The sequence below is a fragment of the Suricata suricatta genome, chromosome 2 (assembly GCF_006229205.1).
Source record: "Suricata suricatta isolate VVHF042 chromosome 2, meerkat_22Aug2017_6uvM2_HiC, whole genome shotgun sequence".
In the NCBI taxonomy this organism is placed as follows: Eukaryota; Metazoa; Chordata; class Mammalia; order Carnivora; family Herpestidae; genus Suricata; species Suricata suricatta.
This window is the reverse complement of record NC_043701.1, coordinates 32,407,696-32,426,092: the sequence shown is the minus strand read 5'-3', so window position 1 is coordinate 32,426,092 and position 18,397 is coordinate 32,407,696. Positions and strand designations below refer to the sequence as shown.

Sequence of the window (18,397 nt, the reverse complement as noted above, 5' to 3'; positions counted from 1 at the left end):
GGTGGTGATGGTGGAGGGCACTTATGGGGAAGAGCACTGGGTGTTGTATGGAAAACAACTTGACAATAAAATATTAAAAAAAAATAATGACGTATGAAGACCATATAGAATTTATTACAAAAATGCATAAGTGGTTCTATGTCAATCGTCTTCTCTATTAAGCAAATCAAAGGGAAAAACTTTATGATGTATCACTAGACAGTGAAAAGGAATTTGAAAAATCCAGCAGCTAGTTCTCATTACAAAAATCCTAAGAAAACCTCTTAAATAAAGTAGACTGTTTAACAAAAATCGCAGTATCATAGACTATAAACACTAAAATAATTATAGTTAAAATAGTTTGCCAGATTTGTCTGCTTATTGCTATTATCTAACATAAATGGAGGTATAGCAAATAAGGCAGGAGAATGAGAACTTTTAAAGCTTTATGAAGGAAAAAAAAACCCTCTTAGGTGACATAATTTATATAATAACTTCCCAATCAAAAGAAACTACTAGATTTAAAAAAAATGTTGTGAGATGGCCGAATTTAAGGTAAGTGTATAAAACTCATTAGCTGTTCTCTATTGTGCCAAATAAGTACTTTATAGTAGAAGTGGTTGGAGGGGGAGAATTCCATTTTAAATAAACTATACATTAACCTAGGAATAATTTTAACATGACAGGCAAAAGAGTGTGAAGACAACCATGGTTATCTTCTTGAAATACAAAACGGGATGTGAACAATGGGAAGGCAACACCACATTCCATTTTGAAATATAAAGTTAAAATATGGATTTAATGCAATTTGATTAGAATCCTAATAGTTGTCTTAATTGGTCAAAATGTTCATGATTTATGTGAAAAAAACATGCTTGGAAAAGAAAAACAAGAAAAATGTAAGAACAGTAAGAATGGGTAAGAGAATTCTTTTACTAGGTACCAGAAGATGCTTTATAACCAATGTAAAGTCTAATCAGAATGGTATTGTATGAAGTAGATAAACAGATCAATACAGCAGCCTATAGAACCAGAATTTAGTACCAGAATATATGAAAATTTTTTTGTATGACAAGATCATAATTTAGATAGACATAAAGTAAATATGATTTCTGTCAAGAAAGTTAAGTTGAACCACTGTCTCACAATATACAGAAATAAATTTCAGGTAGATTAGAAGTTTGTAAAATTATTAAAATTTTAAGAGAAATGAGTCTACTTGTACAATATTAAGGCAGGGGGGACTGTCTTAAATTTAAGTCTGGAAACCCAGAAACTATAGAAGAAAAGATAGACATTTTGCTACTTAATAATTATTTTAACCATATGAAACAGATACCTTAAAGGATTGATAAATTTATAAGACAAAAAACAACTCAGATGAAAAATGTTAAAGAATATTTGCTCACAGGAAAGCAAATGGCCCACACAGGAAAGGAATTTATATCTGTCAGTAGTCAGAGAAATATAATTAAAGTATTGAGATATTTTATACTTGTTAGACTGAAGAAAAAATTGTATGCCTATTGATGGTGGTGATGTGAAAGGAAGTGTGTCTTATATGCTGTTCATAAAAATGTGAATTGTCACAGCCATTTTTTGGAAGTGTATTAAGAATTAAAAACCTATAGCCTCTTTACCTACTGTCCCCACTGGAATCTATTTAAGAGATGTGGAAGCATTTAATGGAAATAAAAACATTAGTATGTTAAAATTTATGTACAAAAATACTTCAACATATAAATGTATCTTTCCTCCCCCCAAAAAGAAAAACAGCCAGAAAATAAAGAGATGGTCTATCAATAAAAGAATGGCAGAATAAATTATGTTATATGTACATTATGGGACATTTATTCAACCATTAGAAAGAATGATAAGTTTGCCAGTTGACTTTGAAGGATTTCTAGAAGTATAAGGTAGATATTGAAAAAAGTCAGATGCAGACAAATGTGTGTGTGTGCACGTGCAGTTTCATTCCATTCTTGTGAAACAGTGACCCCCCTGCCCCTCTGTGTATATATGTATAAATAGGTGTGTATTTATTTATCTATGTAGAATTATATGACTGAAAAAAAGTTTAGAATGATACATCCAGAGTTTACATGATTTGTATCCGAGGGAGAGGGAAGTCCTGACATAGGTAAGGAATCAAAGGTTGGGAGAGGTGGGAGGGAAGAAAAAGAGGGAAACTTAAAGTGCAGAATATCAGATTTATGCACGTACAGTTTAAATGTACATAAATGAATAAATTACATGCTTAAAAATTTGGAAGTCAGTTGAAAACAGCTCTCAACGAATAGATTATAAAAACAGGTCCTTCACAGTAGAGATTTGGGGCCCAGGAGCAATACAGGGCACACTTAAGAGTATTCTGCCTGCGTTAAAGCTATTCTTGTAACCATTCTCATTGGAGGTTATTACCATTTTCTTAGTTTTGAGGGCTGGAAACTGACTACAGAAATAGTAAACTTTATAGTTCACAAGAAAAAAAAACTCCAGCATATTAAAAGATGCATTATTTTCACCAGGTAGCCAGAAGTTATACTGGGAGAAAGTCAAATCCACTAATCTAAGCTGAATGAGAATAGTCTCATTTGAATTACTGTAGTTGTGCCATATAGTTAAACCAGTTGCTTGGAGAAGAATTAGTTTACCATGGTAAGGACAAAGTTTAAGTGAATGTATATTAATGGATATCAGTACTTAAATGCTATTTTAAATATTTTTTTTTCAAAATTGATTGCATCATTGAAGGTATTGATAACAGAACATGGCGACTTGGGAAATGGAAAGTTTTTGGATCCCAAAAACAGAATCTGTTTCAAATTTGATCACTTAAGAAAGGAAGCAACTGATCCAAGACCTTATGAAGCAGAAAATGCAGTTGAATCATGGAGAACTTCAGTAGAAACTGCTCTGCGAGCTTATGTAAAAGAACATTATCCAAATGGGGTGTGCACTGTAAGTCATCAATAGGCATATTTTTCTTCTGTCTTATGTAAATATGACAGTGTTTTTATGATCTCCTGAAATCTATAATCTGCAGAACTGATATTTTATAACTTGCCATTTTATTCCTCAAGTAAATATTTCTAAGAATATTTTTTCAAGAAACTTTAAATAGTAAATATCTTATGATTGTCTAAAATGGGGAAATGGTTGTACCTTGAATTAAATCCACATAAGAATTGTCCTGCATTGATTAGACCTTGATAAGATTCTTTAATCTCATGTTCACAACTCATCTCATTAAGTTTAGATCAAACTTTTTTCATTAAGTTATGAGCTCTTGAACAAATTAAATTATTCAAAAGTGGAGTCATGTCCTTGCATGTTTTATCATAAAGTATTTTTTAATGTTTTCTTTCATAGGTTTAACATATTTTTATATTTGCAGGATAAACTATGATAGTATCTAAGAACGCTTTTTCTTTTCTTTTTCTCATAAGATTGTATCCAAATAGTCTTTTTATGTCCAGTCAGTTTGCGTTTCTTTGATCCTTTCCGTAGCCTGAGTGATCTTTTGAAATTCAGATCAGATCATGGAAATCCCATGCTTGAAATCATTCAAAGGTTTTTCCATTACACTTAGGATAGAATCCAGGCTTCTGAACAGAGTCCAAGCTTTTGTGGCCCTATGGACCTGGCCTCTGCCTACCTCTGGAACCTAAGGTTACCATACATCCTTTTTTATACTTGCTTTCCCAACATGATTATTAATATTGCCAGAGTATCTCATTTCACTCATTTCACTCTCAGAAGTTTTCTGGGTAGGACAAATTCATATGGTCTCCTTAAGTATCTAGCTCTCAGTAATTATTTGAGGGAAAATTGCAACATAACCAAAAATACTTCACAAATTCTTTGACTTATAACTTTGTTGATTAGGATTATTTTGGAAGAATAATTCAAGAATAAGTAGTTAGGTTGAGTATGAGAGTCTTATTTGTTTCAGGAGGATTGAAAGACACAAAATATCCATTACTTTTAAAGCAATAAGCAAGAGATGAAATAACATCATCATATTATCACAGTTATTCTATTAATGACCTTTCTCATCTATATGTATATTAACTTTCTCAGCTCTATCCTAATACTTTGTAAAATGACTAAGGAAATGGCAACCCCAAGATCGTAAAGGAAACAAAGATGTTAATCACAATGTAGGTCCAATATGTGTGTGTAAATAGCCAAATTGTTATCTGTATGTTTAAAATAAACTGTTCTCGTGATACCTGTTTTTGGAATGAAAAGTTTGGTATGTCTGGGATGTTTGTGAATATTTTAGAATATAATAATGAGTTTTGTTTCATAAATTTTGAGCTCTGGGACACCTGGGGTGGCTCAGTTGAAGATCCAGCTTCAGCTCAGGTCATGATCTCATGATTCAAGAATTCAAGTCCCACATCAGGCTCACTGCTGTTGATGCAGAGCCCACTTCAGATCCTCTGTCCCCCTCCCTCTGCCTCTCCCTCACTTGCACTCTGTCTCAGAATAAATAAACATTTAAAGTAAATAAATAAATAAATAAATTTTGAGTTCTCTCATGATTCACTAAAATTTGTGATGATAGGTGTATATGTTAGAGTACTTGTTTTTCTAGCTACTATATTGCAGTGATAACCTACTTGGTATTCTTTTATATGTTCCTGTCAAAGCAATACACAATTTTTTTTATAGATGTTTAAAATTGAACATTCTGTGGCCCTGAATTCACTCTTCTCTGTTTTTTTTGCCATCAAGGTGTATGGTAAAAAAATAGATGGACAGCAAACCATTATTGCATGCATAGAAAGCCATCAGTTCCAAGCAAAAAACTTTTGGTAAGTGACAATTTTGTATTTTGGGGAATTTTGACATTGCTTATATCCTTTGTGATTCTTGCTTATTGGTTGGACCTATACTGTATTTGTTTATAATCGACTAAGTGCAATCTAAACGTAAAGCTTCAGCCTTTTGATATAAGAAAGGTATCTGCTCCATAATCAGCATACTTATTTAAAGGTAGCAGTAGATCCATTGACACTCTGTGAAAAGAGCGTGGGATTGCATCGAGTGTTTTTAGAGCCTTGCACGCAGCATCCTAAGGGAACATTTGTGCCTGCAAGCAGACCAGTTGGCAAGCCCATATGCTTATTCTGAGAAGGGACTGTTCCTGAGTAAGACTTCTATGGGAGAAGAGGACTGAGTTGATTATAAAGGAAAGAACAATGATTTTTCTGGTGAACTTGGGGCTCTGAAGTAGATGTTTTCATGTAGATGGCTTAGTGCTTGGTTGGCAAATGTAAGGAAGTAATGACATGTTTTATACAGTGAGGCAGATTATAATCATAATTTCATTTTATTTAAGGTATAATTATTTGATTATTCCTTATAAAAGTCCAGTCCCCTAAAGCACTGACTTTCCCTATTAGTCTTGGACCTTTGACATGTTGTTGGGCTTTTTTATTTTTTGGACAAACAATTTCTGAGATACCTCTTTTAATAAAATTCTGAAGCTCTGCAAGACTTCATAAATTCAGAATTGAGTGAAATGTTTACCTTTACCCCTCTTTTTCGTTAATACATGCTAAGATCATCAGAGTAAGTATAGTCATAATATTTGACTTATTTGCTAAGTTGGTTGGTTGTGCTCTTGAGAGTAGAGTAAGAGGTATCAGTAACCCCTGTGGACTGATTTGGTCCATGGCCCAAGATTGCTCCACTATTTAACCATCTTAGAAATAAGTGCAAGGTTACAAGGTTAACCAAGAACATTTGGAGGAATGCAGATCCATTATCACTGAAGGAAAATCAATTCCATCTGTAAACATATACCTTGATGACAAGCTGCAGTTCCCTAAAGATTCTGTTGTACAGAGTTACTTTTGTGGACTGAATATAATTGTAGTTTCTCCATTTTAGGCCTAAAAACTTGTAGCAGTAACCTACCAATATCCTAAAGAAATAAATCTTCACAACATCACTATTAATTTATGCTATTTGTGCCAAGATATATATCCTAAAATCAATCTTATTAAGATTGTAAAGGAAAATTCTTATTACTCAGTTTTACTTTAAAATGTATTGGAGATGTTGCAGTGAATTTACTAATCAGTTTTTGAAAATAGAATTTATTTGACCTTTAGCATATGTAAAATGAAGATGATTTTGTTCTTGAGTTTTCTGTTCCAATTTGCTTCACAAAAATGCGAACATTGTATCATTGAAGTTAAGTTACTTGTACTTTTTAGAAAAGATAAATTTTAAATGACATTCCAAAGTGTTAAACATGACGTATCACAATAATCTCAGTAAAATCTAAATAGTTTGTTACAAAGAAATATACTTCAGTTCACCTAAAATACAGATGGAATAAAACTCAAAAGGTACTAGTCATGGATGTTTCTTGGATTTTACATTCTTTTCTTGGTCTCTACTATTTCCCTAATGTTTAATAGTTTAATAAATATTTGTTGAATGAATACACATTTGTTAATTACCGTGTTACTCGAAGAGAAAGGAAGAATAGAAATAAAATCTAGGACATCTCAAGTATGTTCTCCATTGATAAAAGGGTACTGAACTGTCTACTCAGCATCATTTACCATTACTTATATGGTTGGTAGTAAGTAGATGCCTTTGGAAGGATCTTTTGAAATAGTTCTGAAATTGTTAGTTACCGTTACCTGATTCGGAATTCTGTTTTTCTTTTTGCAGTCAGTGTTGGTATATGCATATTATCATAATAAATCTGAAATGTATGTGCTTACAACTCACTAGTACTTAGTACTAATACCTAAATAAAAGGAATACTGTAACTTCTTTTGGCATCATGAAATAAAATAAATAGATCTACATTCTTTTTCCAAATGAGCTACTTATGGATAATTTTAGATGTCCTTCAAAATCAAGACATGGTATAAAATTCTCTTATTTTGTAGATCATAAACATTGGTCTAATAATAGTACTTTTCAAATGTTAGGTGTTAACTTTAGGTATGAGAGTACTCTTATCCTGTAGGTTTTCATAATTAGGTAGATTGCAAGAATATTGCAAGGATCCCAGAAGTATTTTATAGCAAAACCAGTATAGTGAATCCATTAGCTCAGGGGCTATTTTAGAAATACATGGTACTGTTCAGAAAAACCTAACAGGTATAAATTTGCATTTCAGAATATGTCTTCAGCATGCAAAAAGCAAATAGAGGTAGTGTGAAGAGTTGCTACGAAAAGGCAGAATAAAACAGGATAAAATTCATTATCTGGGAGACAAAAATGAGTTAACAATATACTGGTTGCTTGTTAGTAATGTCACAATTTCCTAACATTAATATGTGTTAATTTGTATGCCAAAAGTTTTTTTTAATATTTATTTATTTTGGAGAGAATGCAAGCGGGGGAGGGGCAGAGAGAGAGAGATAGCTTCCAAAACAGGCTCCGTGCTGATAGACTGACAGCAGAGCCTGACGTGGGGCTCAAACTCATGAACTGCGAACTTTGGCTCACCAAAGTCAGATGCTCCAACAACTGAGCCACTAGGTGCCCCCTAAAATTCGTTTTTGAGAAGTGAGAAGAGGTGGTACCTTTTACGTGGAAATTTAATCTGAAAACTGGAAAAGAGAAAAAAAAATTGACTCCTTATATAAAACCCTTCTCTTTCTAGATATCAGAACCTTAAAATGTTGTATTTCTATCCATTCTTTTTATAATTATTTGGTACTTTGTATCATTCAGTGAATGTCAAACTGCATTGACTGTGTTTTTGAAAGCCCCTGATGATCTTAACAGTTATTCAGTTTATTTTTTATTGAAGTATACTTGACATACAAGGTTACATTAGTTTCAGATATACAGTGTAATGATTGGACAAGTTTATAGTTACGCTGTGCTCACAAGTAAATCTGCCATCTGTCACCATCCCTTATTACAATCCTTTTGACTATATTCCCTGTTGCTTTTTATCCTCTTGACTTACTAATTTCATAACGGAAGACTATCTCCTACTCCCCTTCACCTATTTACTCAGGTTATTGTTAAAGCACAAATGTGTCAGTTGTGAAGAAGTAGCTTAAAATTTTCTCCAAAAGTAGCTTATTTGATTTAGTTTTAAACTGTATTTTAAGCCTTAGCCTTAGAATTCTTTAGTTGCATCCATTATATAGGTCCTTTTTTAATCAATAGGATGAAGATTAAATGTAGCTCATAACTGAACTTAACTCTTTGATTCTTTTAAGTATTTCAGTGATTAAAAAATGAATATCCAGCATCCTTCCCACATACTCGCATACTGTAGCACTGAATTTAAATCTGGAACTTAAAAATTTATTCAAATTATTTTCCCTACCTTATTTACAGCTGCTGTTTTTATTTTTAAGGAATGGTCGTTGGAGGTCAGAATGGAAGTTTACAATCACTCCTTCAACCACTCAAGTGGTTGGCATCTTGAAAATTCAGGTATGAAATAAAAAGTATTTGTTTACTGATCTCTAAATGATTCTGAACAGAGAAACAACTAATTCATAAGTTTACATTTTCTTAGTACTCAATCACCATTTCTTTCCCAGGTCTTTGTTTTGAGGTAATGGGAAAAACAAGTAGTGCTGATTTTATCTTTCAAATAACCTTGCAGTCATAAAAATCTGCACGGATAGCTTACAGATTCTAAAAACACAGCTAAAATTAGATGCTACCATTTGGTCTGCTCGTCATACAGTTTGTTCATCCAAGCATCCTCTGAGTTTGAGTTGTACTATTCTGTCTTCTGAATTAGGTGGAATTGGGTAAAGTTTAATATTAGTATACATATGTGTATTAGATTATAAATACCTTTTATTATATGTATATACTAATATATGTACATATGACATATATCCTTTAAGTATCTTTTGTACTTCTATTTGGTTTTTTATAAGAAATCCATCATAATTGAATTCTTTGACTTTTAATGTAAGCTCAAATGTTTATATAGAAGAACATTTAATAACTAAAACCATGTATTTGAATATAAATACTAAACAAGTTAAAGGAAAAGACTGAACAATCTTTTTCTGTCTTGGTTCACTGATTTATTCAATACATTTGTTAACTATCATGAAAGGTATTGTGCTAAAAGCTATAAAGGAATAAAGATGAATCAGATACTGCTGTTAAATCACCTGACTCCACTATACATTTCTAATCTTTATCCTACTGCTTTTGTGTCTCAGTATAACTGACCATTAGGGGCTAGAGAATAGAGGTTAAGAGTATGGATTTTGAAAGCAGACTGCCTGAGTTTGAATCCCAGCTCTGTCTGCTTAGTTATATGACAATAGGAAGTCATTTATTTAGCTGTTTTTGCTTATTTCCTCATGAGTCAAAAAATGAAAACAGCAATAGAAATTTCAGATGATTGTCTGAAGATTAGTTGATATAGGCAAAATGGTTAGAACAGAGCCGGACATGAAATGCTTGAGGAATGATGACCAGTGAGGCTTCAGGTAGGTCTCAGTAGCTTTCACCTGCAATTTCTAAAATAAATCTTCTGTTGAGCCAAAGCTGGTTGAGACCTGGAATTATCTGGGTTCTGTTTTCATCAGTTAGCATGATGCCTAGCATAGAATTGTTATTTTGTTGAATTACTGGATCCTTTGCCATCCCCTAATCTATTTTTCACATTGCCATCATCACAAAGATATTTTTTAAAAATTTAAATCTAGATATATTACTTTCTTAGGTAAGACCACTGTCACCTACTCGATAGTCCAGACATATTTGCATGGCATACAAGGCCCAAAGCTGACTTGTCTGAACCTGTTTATTTCTCCAGCCACTCTTTTCCCTCTCACATCTCACACACATTCTAGCTATAAGTACCTCTATTTCTAAGGTACGCTGTTCTCTAAGTTCAGTTTCCTTATCTTCTCTGGTTTAATTGTTGTCATCCTCCTATTGCTAACTGCAAGTATTGTTACCTCTTTTCTGAAATCCTTTAAATCTCAGAGAGAGTCTCAAAACTTTGAACATAACTCTTAACTGTGTTGTGTTGAAATATAAGGCCAGGAACTTTCTTTCTTAAAATTAGTTGTGCATCCCTAGAACCTTCAGTAATAGCGGGCATATATAGTAATCACTCAGTGTTTATTGAATAAATTCATGTCTGAATTCGAGGAATTAAATGAATGGTGAAAATGCACAAAAGAGGAGTGACATCAGGCAGGGCTACATGGGCTCAAGTTTGGACGTTTAGAGTTTAGGTATCAGTAGAATATCTATGAGGTAAAAATCTCCAGCAGTCAGATCAGTGGAGGGCTTGCCTGAGTAAATACAAGAACTGCAAATTTGTTTCCTCCCTAGACTGAGAACAGAAAGTTTCACTGGAGTTTGAAAGGTCAGGAGCTCAGCAGAGAAGTCTGGGATTAAAATAGAAATTGATAGTCATATGCACTGATGTGATTGTTGAAGCTGTGAAGATCTTGATGTTTCCTATAATGTGGTCTCTATAATTTCTTTTTCTAATAGGTTCATTATTATGAAGATGGTAATGTTCAGTTAGTGAGTCATAAAGATATACAAGATTCCCTAACAGTGTCTGTAAGTAATTAATTCCAAAATAAAATTTCAACAACCTAATGCTTCTATAAAGCAAGAATAGTTTTGGAATTAATATTTTAAGTAACATCTCTGTTTCTGATTAAAGTGTTTTTAGGTAGTTTAAAGATGGTAAGTTAACTAGAAGTCTGTACCTTGCTTTTTTAGCAGCTTTATTGATTAATAATTCACATACCATTCAGTTCACCCATTTAAAGTATAAGATTCCTTGTATTTTAGTATATTAACAAGATTGTACAATGATCACCACAATCTAATTTAGCCCTTTTTTGTCTTCCAAAAACCCTTTACCCATTAGCAGTCATTCCCAATCCCCCAGCCCTTTCCTCAAACCCCTCTTAGCCCTAGATAACTGTGAATTTATTTCTAACTCTGTGGGTTTGCTTATTCTGGACATTTCATTTAAATGGGATCCTACAATATGTGATCTTTCGTGACTTTTTTCACTTACTGTAATGTTTTTAATGTTTATCCATGTTGGAGCATGTATCAGTACTAAATTCTTTTCTGTTCACAAATAATATTCCATATACCACATTGCATTTATCAGTTTACCAGTTGGATGGACATTTGTGTTGCTTTTTACTTTTTGCTGCTGTGAACTTTTGTGTACTCTTTTTTTCCTTTGGTGATAGTGGAATTGCTGGTATGGGAATTCTGTGTTTAACGTTTTGAAAAACTTTTGCCAGACGTTTTCCAAATTGGCTTCACCATTTTACATTTCCATCAGTTGAGGGCTCCAGTTTCTCCACGTCTTCACCAAAACTTATGGCTGACATTTTGATTATAACAATCCTAGTTGATATGAATGAATCTTGAATTCAGATGATAGATGAATAATGAATATTATGCTGGTTTTTATTTACATTTTCTTAGTGGAAAATGATATTGAGCATCTTTTCATGTGTTATTGGTTATTTATATGCCTTCTTTGGGAAAATGTCTATTCAGATCCTTTGTCTATTTCTTAATTGTTTATTTATGTTTTTATTGTTGAGTTGTGATTGTTGCTTATATATTCTGGATATGAGTCCTGTATCAGATAGAGGATTTGCCAATATTTTCTGCTCTTCCATGTATCTTGATATCATTTGCAGAACAAAGGATTTTAGTTTGGTTGTAGTCAAATTTGTTTTTTTGTTCTTGTTACTTATACTTTTGGTATATTAATAAAAACCATTGCCTAAGGTCATGAAGATTTACTGCACTATTTTTCTCTAAGAATTTTATAGTTTTACCTCTTAAATTTAGGTCTGTGATTCTGTACTTAACTTTTAAACTCTGTTTCGCCCCCTGTATCTGGATTATGATTTAATGAAGTTTTTCTCAAGTTCAGCTTTCAAATTCAAGAAACTTTCAACTTGGTTTTATTTCCCCACATAGTTTTCTCATACATTCTTTCCATTACATATGCAGTTATTTATTTGTGGATTTTTTTTTTGCCCAGTGATGTTAATAACAACACTAACAATCACGTTTTACGTTTTCCCATATACGCTTGTGTTGTACCCCGAAAAGTACCAATATATGATAAACATCAACTACTTATACACAAAATTAGCTAACCTAAAATAAGAAAAGCTAATTTAAATATAAGAAAGTGATTCAACGTTAAGAAATGTGTGAATGTATAAGGCCAGATGCTACCTGAGAAGGGAAGAGAGCTGGTATTTTAAAAAATGTTTCATTTAGCACTTAGGTGATTTCTGCCTTTTTGCTAAAGGGTACTCTACTTGCAAAATTTACCAGGAAACCAAACTAATATCTGTTTTTCTGTGAGACATTGTATTGGGTGGTGTTCTGTATTACATGCATACATATAACATTATTTGCTTAACAGGGTACTTGGTGCTCTCTTCTTTAGGGAGTTTGACACTGAGCAAAGATTCTTCCTAAGAGACAGCTGTCTACAAAATTATAGACTGTGGAGTTGTGAGAGATGGTCATAGTAATTAAACTTGACTTATATGCCTTTTGTGCTGCTCTTTAGAAATGTAGTTTTCACATTACATTACACAGGATTTTCCTTCTATTTTTACTGCTTTTGGGTAGAAAAAAATGCACGGTTCTGGAAATATATATATGTAAATACATACAATACATAAAGTAAGATATTGAAGAATCTTACATTAATGTTGATATATGAAAACATCTAAATTTCCATTAACTTTTTTACTATTAGGAAAAAGCAAAAAAAAACCCGATATATTCCAGAACATATTTAAACACTACAGTAAAGTCACATTAAACTTTATTTCTAAAAGTTTACTTTGAGAGGGAGTGGGGGAGGGGCAAAGCGAGAGGGGGTGGGAGAGAGAACCCTAAGCAGGCCCTGTGCTGCTAGCATGAAGCCCAGTGCGGGGTCTGAACCCACGAACCACAAAATCATGACCTGAGCTGAAGTCAGACGCCCAACTGACAGAGCCACCCATGTGCCCCTTAACTTTAAACTTTAAAATAGACTTTTCCTAATATTTTTAAAATGTATTATTATGGTGGTAAATATTGTTCAGTACATATTTAATAATATTTAGTCATTACTTAGAAACTTGTGACTAACTACATACCTATAAAGATTGTCAAATTCATGTTAAGTGTTAATAATTGAAGTTTTCATCAGTATGTATTAAAAAAAATTGTTTTAGTGTTTATTTTTATTTTTGAGAGAGAGAGAAACACAGAGCATGAGTGGGGCAGGGGCAGAGAGAGAGGGAGACACAGAATCCAAAGCAGGCCCCAGGCTCTGAGCTGTCAGCACAGAGCCCAGCATGGGCCTCAGACTCACAAACTGTGAGTTCATGACGAGGGCCAAAGTCGGACACTTAATTGAATGAGCCACCCAGGCACTGTCAGTATGTATTATTAAGGCTTAATTTTCCTTAAGCAGTGAAACCTAGCTCATTCTGTAGACTGTTAAAATATTTTTGCGTTGTTCCCCTTAGACTTAGGATAACTGATCTTCTAGTCTTTTCCCTTTGCCATAATTTCCATCTGTTACTTATTAAGTTGCAGTAAATCGTTAACCATACATATATTGACACACTTATTTAAAAATAATACACCAACTCAAAATGGATTAAAAACCTAAATGTGAAACCTGAAACCATCAAAATCCTAGAAGAGAACACAAGCAGTGATTTTTTTTGACCTTGCATTAGGATCATTTTTCAAAGTATGTCTCCCTCAGGCATGGGAACAAAAGCAAAAATAAACAACTGGGGCTGCATCAAAGAAAAAGCTTTTGCGCAGTGAAGGAAACTGTCAACAATTCAGAAAGGGAAGCTACTGAATGGCAGAAGACATTTGCAAGTGATACATCTGATAAGGGGTTAATGTCCAAAATATATAAAGAACATAAACAATTCAACACCCAAAAAAAACCAGTCTGATTAAAAATGGGCAGGGGGGAAATATGGGCAGAGGACCTGAATAGACATTTTCCAAAGAAGACATACAGATGGCCAATGGACACATGAAGAGATGTTCAACATCATTAATCATCAGGAAATGTAAATCAAAACCAGAATGAGATATCACCTTATACCTATCAGAAAGGCTAAAATCAAAAAGACAAGAAATAATAAGTGTTGATAAGCATATAGAGGAAAAGGAACCCTCATGCACTGTTGGTGGGAATGCAAACTAGTTAGCCACTAAAACACTATGGAGGTCCCTCAAAAAATTAAAAACAGAAATACCATATGATTTAATAATGCCACTAATGGATATTTACCCAAAGAAAGTGAAAACACTAATTGGAAAAGATAAAAGCACCCCTTATGTTTATTGCAATCTTATTTACAAGTTTTAGAAGCAACCTAAGTATCCATCAATAGACGAATGGATAAGGAAATGTGGGGGGGGTGTGTATATGCACTTTTACACACGTACAGTGGAATATTATGCAGCCATTAAAAAGGAGAAGATCGTGCTGTTTGCAACAACAGGGATGGACCTGCAGGATATTCTAAGTGAAATAAGTCCGATTGAGATAGCCGAATACCAGAGGATTTCACTCATGTGGAATCTAAAACAAGAAAACAATAACAAAAACAACAAAATGAAAAAAAAAAGAAAAGCAGATATAAATACAGAGAACAAACTGATGGTTGCCAGAGAGAGTGGAGGTGAGAGATGGGCAAAATGGTGAAGAGGAGCAGGAAATGCAGGCTTCTGGTTACAGAATGAAGTCATGGGAATAAAAGGCACAGAATAAGAAGTATAGTCGAAAATACTATAATAGTATTGTATGGTGACAGATGGTGACTACACTTGTGAGCACAGCATAATGTGTAAACTTGTCAAATCACTAAGTTGTACGGGTGAAACTACTGGAATGTTGTGTGCTGACTATACTCAAAAAAAATTGGAAAACTTAAATGTAGTTTTAAATTACTCTTTGCTTTGGTTTTGTTTTTCATTCAGAATGAGGTGCAGACAGCAAAAGAATTTATAAAGATTGTAGAAGCTGCAGAAAATGAGTACCAGGTATGATTTTCAAAAATATTATGTGATTTATATTTGCTTATAAATTATGGCACTGAAGTTTTAATTTTAATTTCAGTAATAAGCCTGACTTTTTTCATTGTTTCACTAAAATAAAATACAGTTTGGGGTTTTTTATTGTTTTTTTTTTCTTTTATTTCAGTGTCAAACTTAAAAAATATACCCAAAACTGTTTTAGCCAACTATAATTCCTGAGTATTGGTCACAGTATGTCAAGATTTTAAATGGATTTCTGATAGAAAATTTTAATTTATGCAGTATTTCCCAAAGCATTTGGATTATGTGTGATTTGCTTAGCTCTTCATTTTATACTCTACTTTTTACATTACTTATCTGCTTCTAAACTATACTCTTGAACTTATGCATTTAATTTGTGGATTGGCCACATTTCTCTACTCCTTGCAAACAGTAACTTATAAAATTGTTCTGAGTAAAATAGTAAAATGGATCCAAAATGAGCACACACAAATATGAAATAATTTGCAAGTTCATTTCTTTAAATTTAATTATTCAAAGTGATTACAGGCTTTTTCTTTTAGGGGCACCCGGCTGGCTAAGTCAGTAAAGCATATGACTCTTGATCCCAAGAGTTGTGAGTTCAAACTCCTTACTGGGTTTAGAGCTTACTTAGAAAAAAAAAATAATGTAAGCTTTTTCTTTTAGCTGCTTTGTAATAGCATTTAAAACCACGTTGGTGTTTTAATTTTAGTTTATTTTTCTACTTTTTAAAATCAATGAAAGAGACTGCTTAAATAAAGGTTTTTCCTAAAACATCTGTGTGTTTTACAAATTGTTCTGTTCCTTTTATTTCTTTAAACTTTTACCTACTATTTTTCATAGACCGCCATCAGTGAGAATTATCAGACAATGTCGGACACTACTTTCAAAGCCTTACGTCGACAGTTGCCAGTTACACGCACTAAGATTGATTGGAACAAGATCCTTAGCTACAAGATTGGCAAAGAGATGCAGAATGCATAAGATGAACATTGCATGACCGGATCATTTTAGTGTCTTTGCGTTTTAAAAAAAATCATTGCAAAAGTATTCAGAACTGTCAAGCCACCCAGTCAGATGGGCTGTTGCCATTTAAAAATCACTGTAATTAATTAGTTTAGTTAGAGCACAAAGCTTAGCTAATCAACCATTATTTTTCATTTCTTTTGTTCAAAGAGGATTGAAAATCAGTTAAGTTTAAAATGTCTTACTTTCTGTTATACCTATCTTTCTTACAATTAAGAGATGATTCCTCTAGTTTAATGTTAAAAGTTTTTGAAGTTTTCAAAAATATTTTACTTATCGTAACCCTAAAATTGTTGTCTTTTGGTTTATGAAGTGGGTGACTTTTGATATTTGCCCAGTTCTTTTTAATGGGGTCAATAATGGACATTCTAGTTTAAGGTGGTTGATGGATTTAGCCATATATGCTGCTAAAGAAATTGTCTACCTTTTTCCCCTCACTTCTTCCATTTATGTAAGATCGAGATTAGAGGGAAAGCATTTTCTATATCAATTGTGTGTGAACCTTTCAAGAAGGTTATTTAGCTAGCTTAGTGTTTAACTAAACTTTTTTTAAACAAGGCCAACGTCTAATGCTGTTTTGAGATTCTGAAATTAAATGAAAATACTTATTTCAGAAATGCATTTAATGCTTCTTTTCTTGTGACAGTTACGCAAATTAGCTTGAATTCCATATGTCCTTGAGTTATTTTTATCATAAAGCCACAAATGTATTATAACAAGGCAAATTGTAATATATATAATCCTGAACTCATGACCATGTCTCAGTTTATTTTTTTTTTCTTGGATTGAAAAGTACTGAAATTCAATGTGACATTAAAATGAAAATTTTCCTATTTATTTGAGTAGAATATCACTTATCAGTGAGTTACATACTATTTTAAAATACTTTGGATATTGTGATTTCTTAACCTGTTGTAAATCAGAAAAGCTGGGAGTACATATGGTGTGCATTACAGTCTAAATTTTTCCGTCTTCCTATGCATCATAAGCATGTTTGTAATATTTTAAAATATACATTTACTGATGCTACAGGCTTTCAACCCTGTGGTGAATGTTAGCATTTACTGTAGAGAGTGGGGTGGATTTGTGGTTTCATTCGGTCGAGTATTGCTTATACTCCAGTGGAATCCCTTCCTCACATACTCCTGCAGATGTCCGGGCCTGGAAGTGTTTTTTTTTTAAAAACACCACTTTTACTATGTACAATAAAATATTTCATTAGCTTGAATTGTATAGAATTTAAAAATTTCTCAGTGAAAGCATGTTATTTATTTTTAAAAATTGGGGTTGGGCATTGAAAACATTAAGAATTTAATATGAATTTGATGGTTTGGGTTAAATTGTTTTCTCTAATTTTAAAAATAGAAGACTTGCCATATTGGGATTTCTGAAGAAAACGAATTAGCAATGTTAAGTGTCTCTTCCCTTTTTAAAAAGACATTTTCAAAAGTCTTATGATAATTCTGAACTATGTACTAGATGAATCTTTAATTGGCTAGCTCAGTCATGACAGACTATCATGGGTTTGTATCCCCTGAAGGTCAGTCACTTTTTTTAACATATGCAATTATTTTCCGTCATTTACAATACAGTAGTTACAATGACACTCCAAACAGAAAAGCAAAGTAAAAAATCAAAACCCCCACTTCTATTTCATGTAATTAGACTTATACAGAAATTAGAGGGTTAAGAACCAACTAGTTAATCACCTAATTTAACAGCTATCTGAAGTGGTGATCGTTATATAGCAGCTCATCTATGATACATTCAAGATACATGATACAACTTATTACTTGCCTATAAGCTAAAACACAGCCTGCTTAGTACCTTTCCTTAAATTCCACCTCTATACTACAGTATACTTGAGGTCCATGCAAAAAAGTAGCTACCTTTTATATAGGAAATGGATGATTAAGTCTTTGGTGCTGTAAAAGCACTTCATTTAAACATAACCACCCCCACCACCAAAAAAGGAAGAGGGGAAAAAAAAAAAAAGAAAATAATAAGGGAAAAACCTAAGACACACTCCCTAGGGGAAAAAAACCAGCATGTAAGTTCTGTCCTTGACGGAATGTATTAAGCAAACACTCCCAACAAGCAAAACAAGTACTACAATGTAAAAATGTTAAAAAAAACGAAAACCCTCTCACATGCATAAATTAAAGATTGCACACAATGAACTCACATCTTTTCAAGCTTCAATAGTAAATATTCTGCTACTATGTATTAAATACTGCATGCTTTGCCCAAGCTAAGATGAAACCACATCATAAATCAATAAGCATTTTGCATTTTCTTTCATTATCTACTCAAAGTC

At 32.9% G+C, this 18,397-nt stretch overlaps 1 protein-coding gene across 1 annotated transcript in view; it reads left to right on the top strand.

The window, feature by feature from the left end:
- The window catches only part of CAPZA2 (capping actin protein of muscle Z-line subunit alpha 2), a 56,611-nt gene extending 39,694 nt beyond the window's left edge, over positions 1-16,917 (top strand). The window contains exons 5-10 of the mRNA XM_029924573.1: positions 2,734-2,940; positions 4,723-4,802; positions 8,337-8,415; positions 10,462-10,533; positions 14,977-15,039; positions 15,898-16,917. Coding sequence (XP_029780433.1) covers positions 2,734-2,940; positions 4,723-4,802; positions 8,337-8,415; positions 10,462-10,533; positions 14,977-15,039; positions 15,898-16,038 — 642 coding nt within the window. The 3' untranslated portion in view covers positions 16,039-16,917. The remainder of the gene's footprint in view (positions 1-2,733; positions 2,941-4,722; positions 4,803-8,336; positions 8,416-10,461; positions 10,534-14,976; positions 15,040-15,897) is intronic.
- Positions 16,918-18,397: the final 1,480 nt, after the last annotated feature.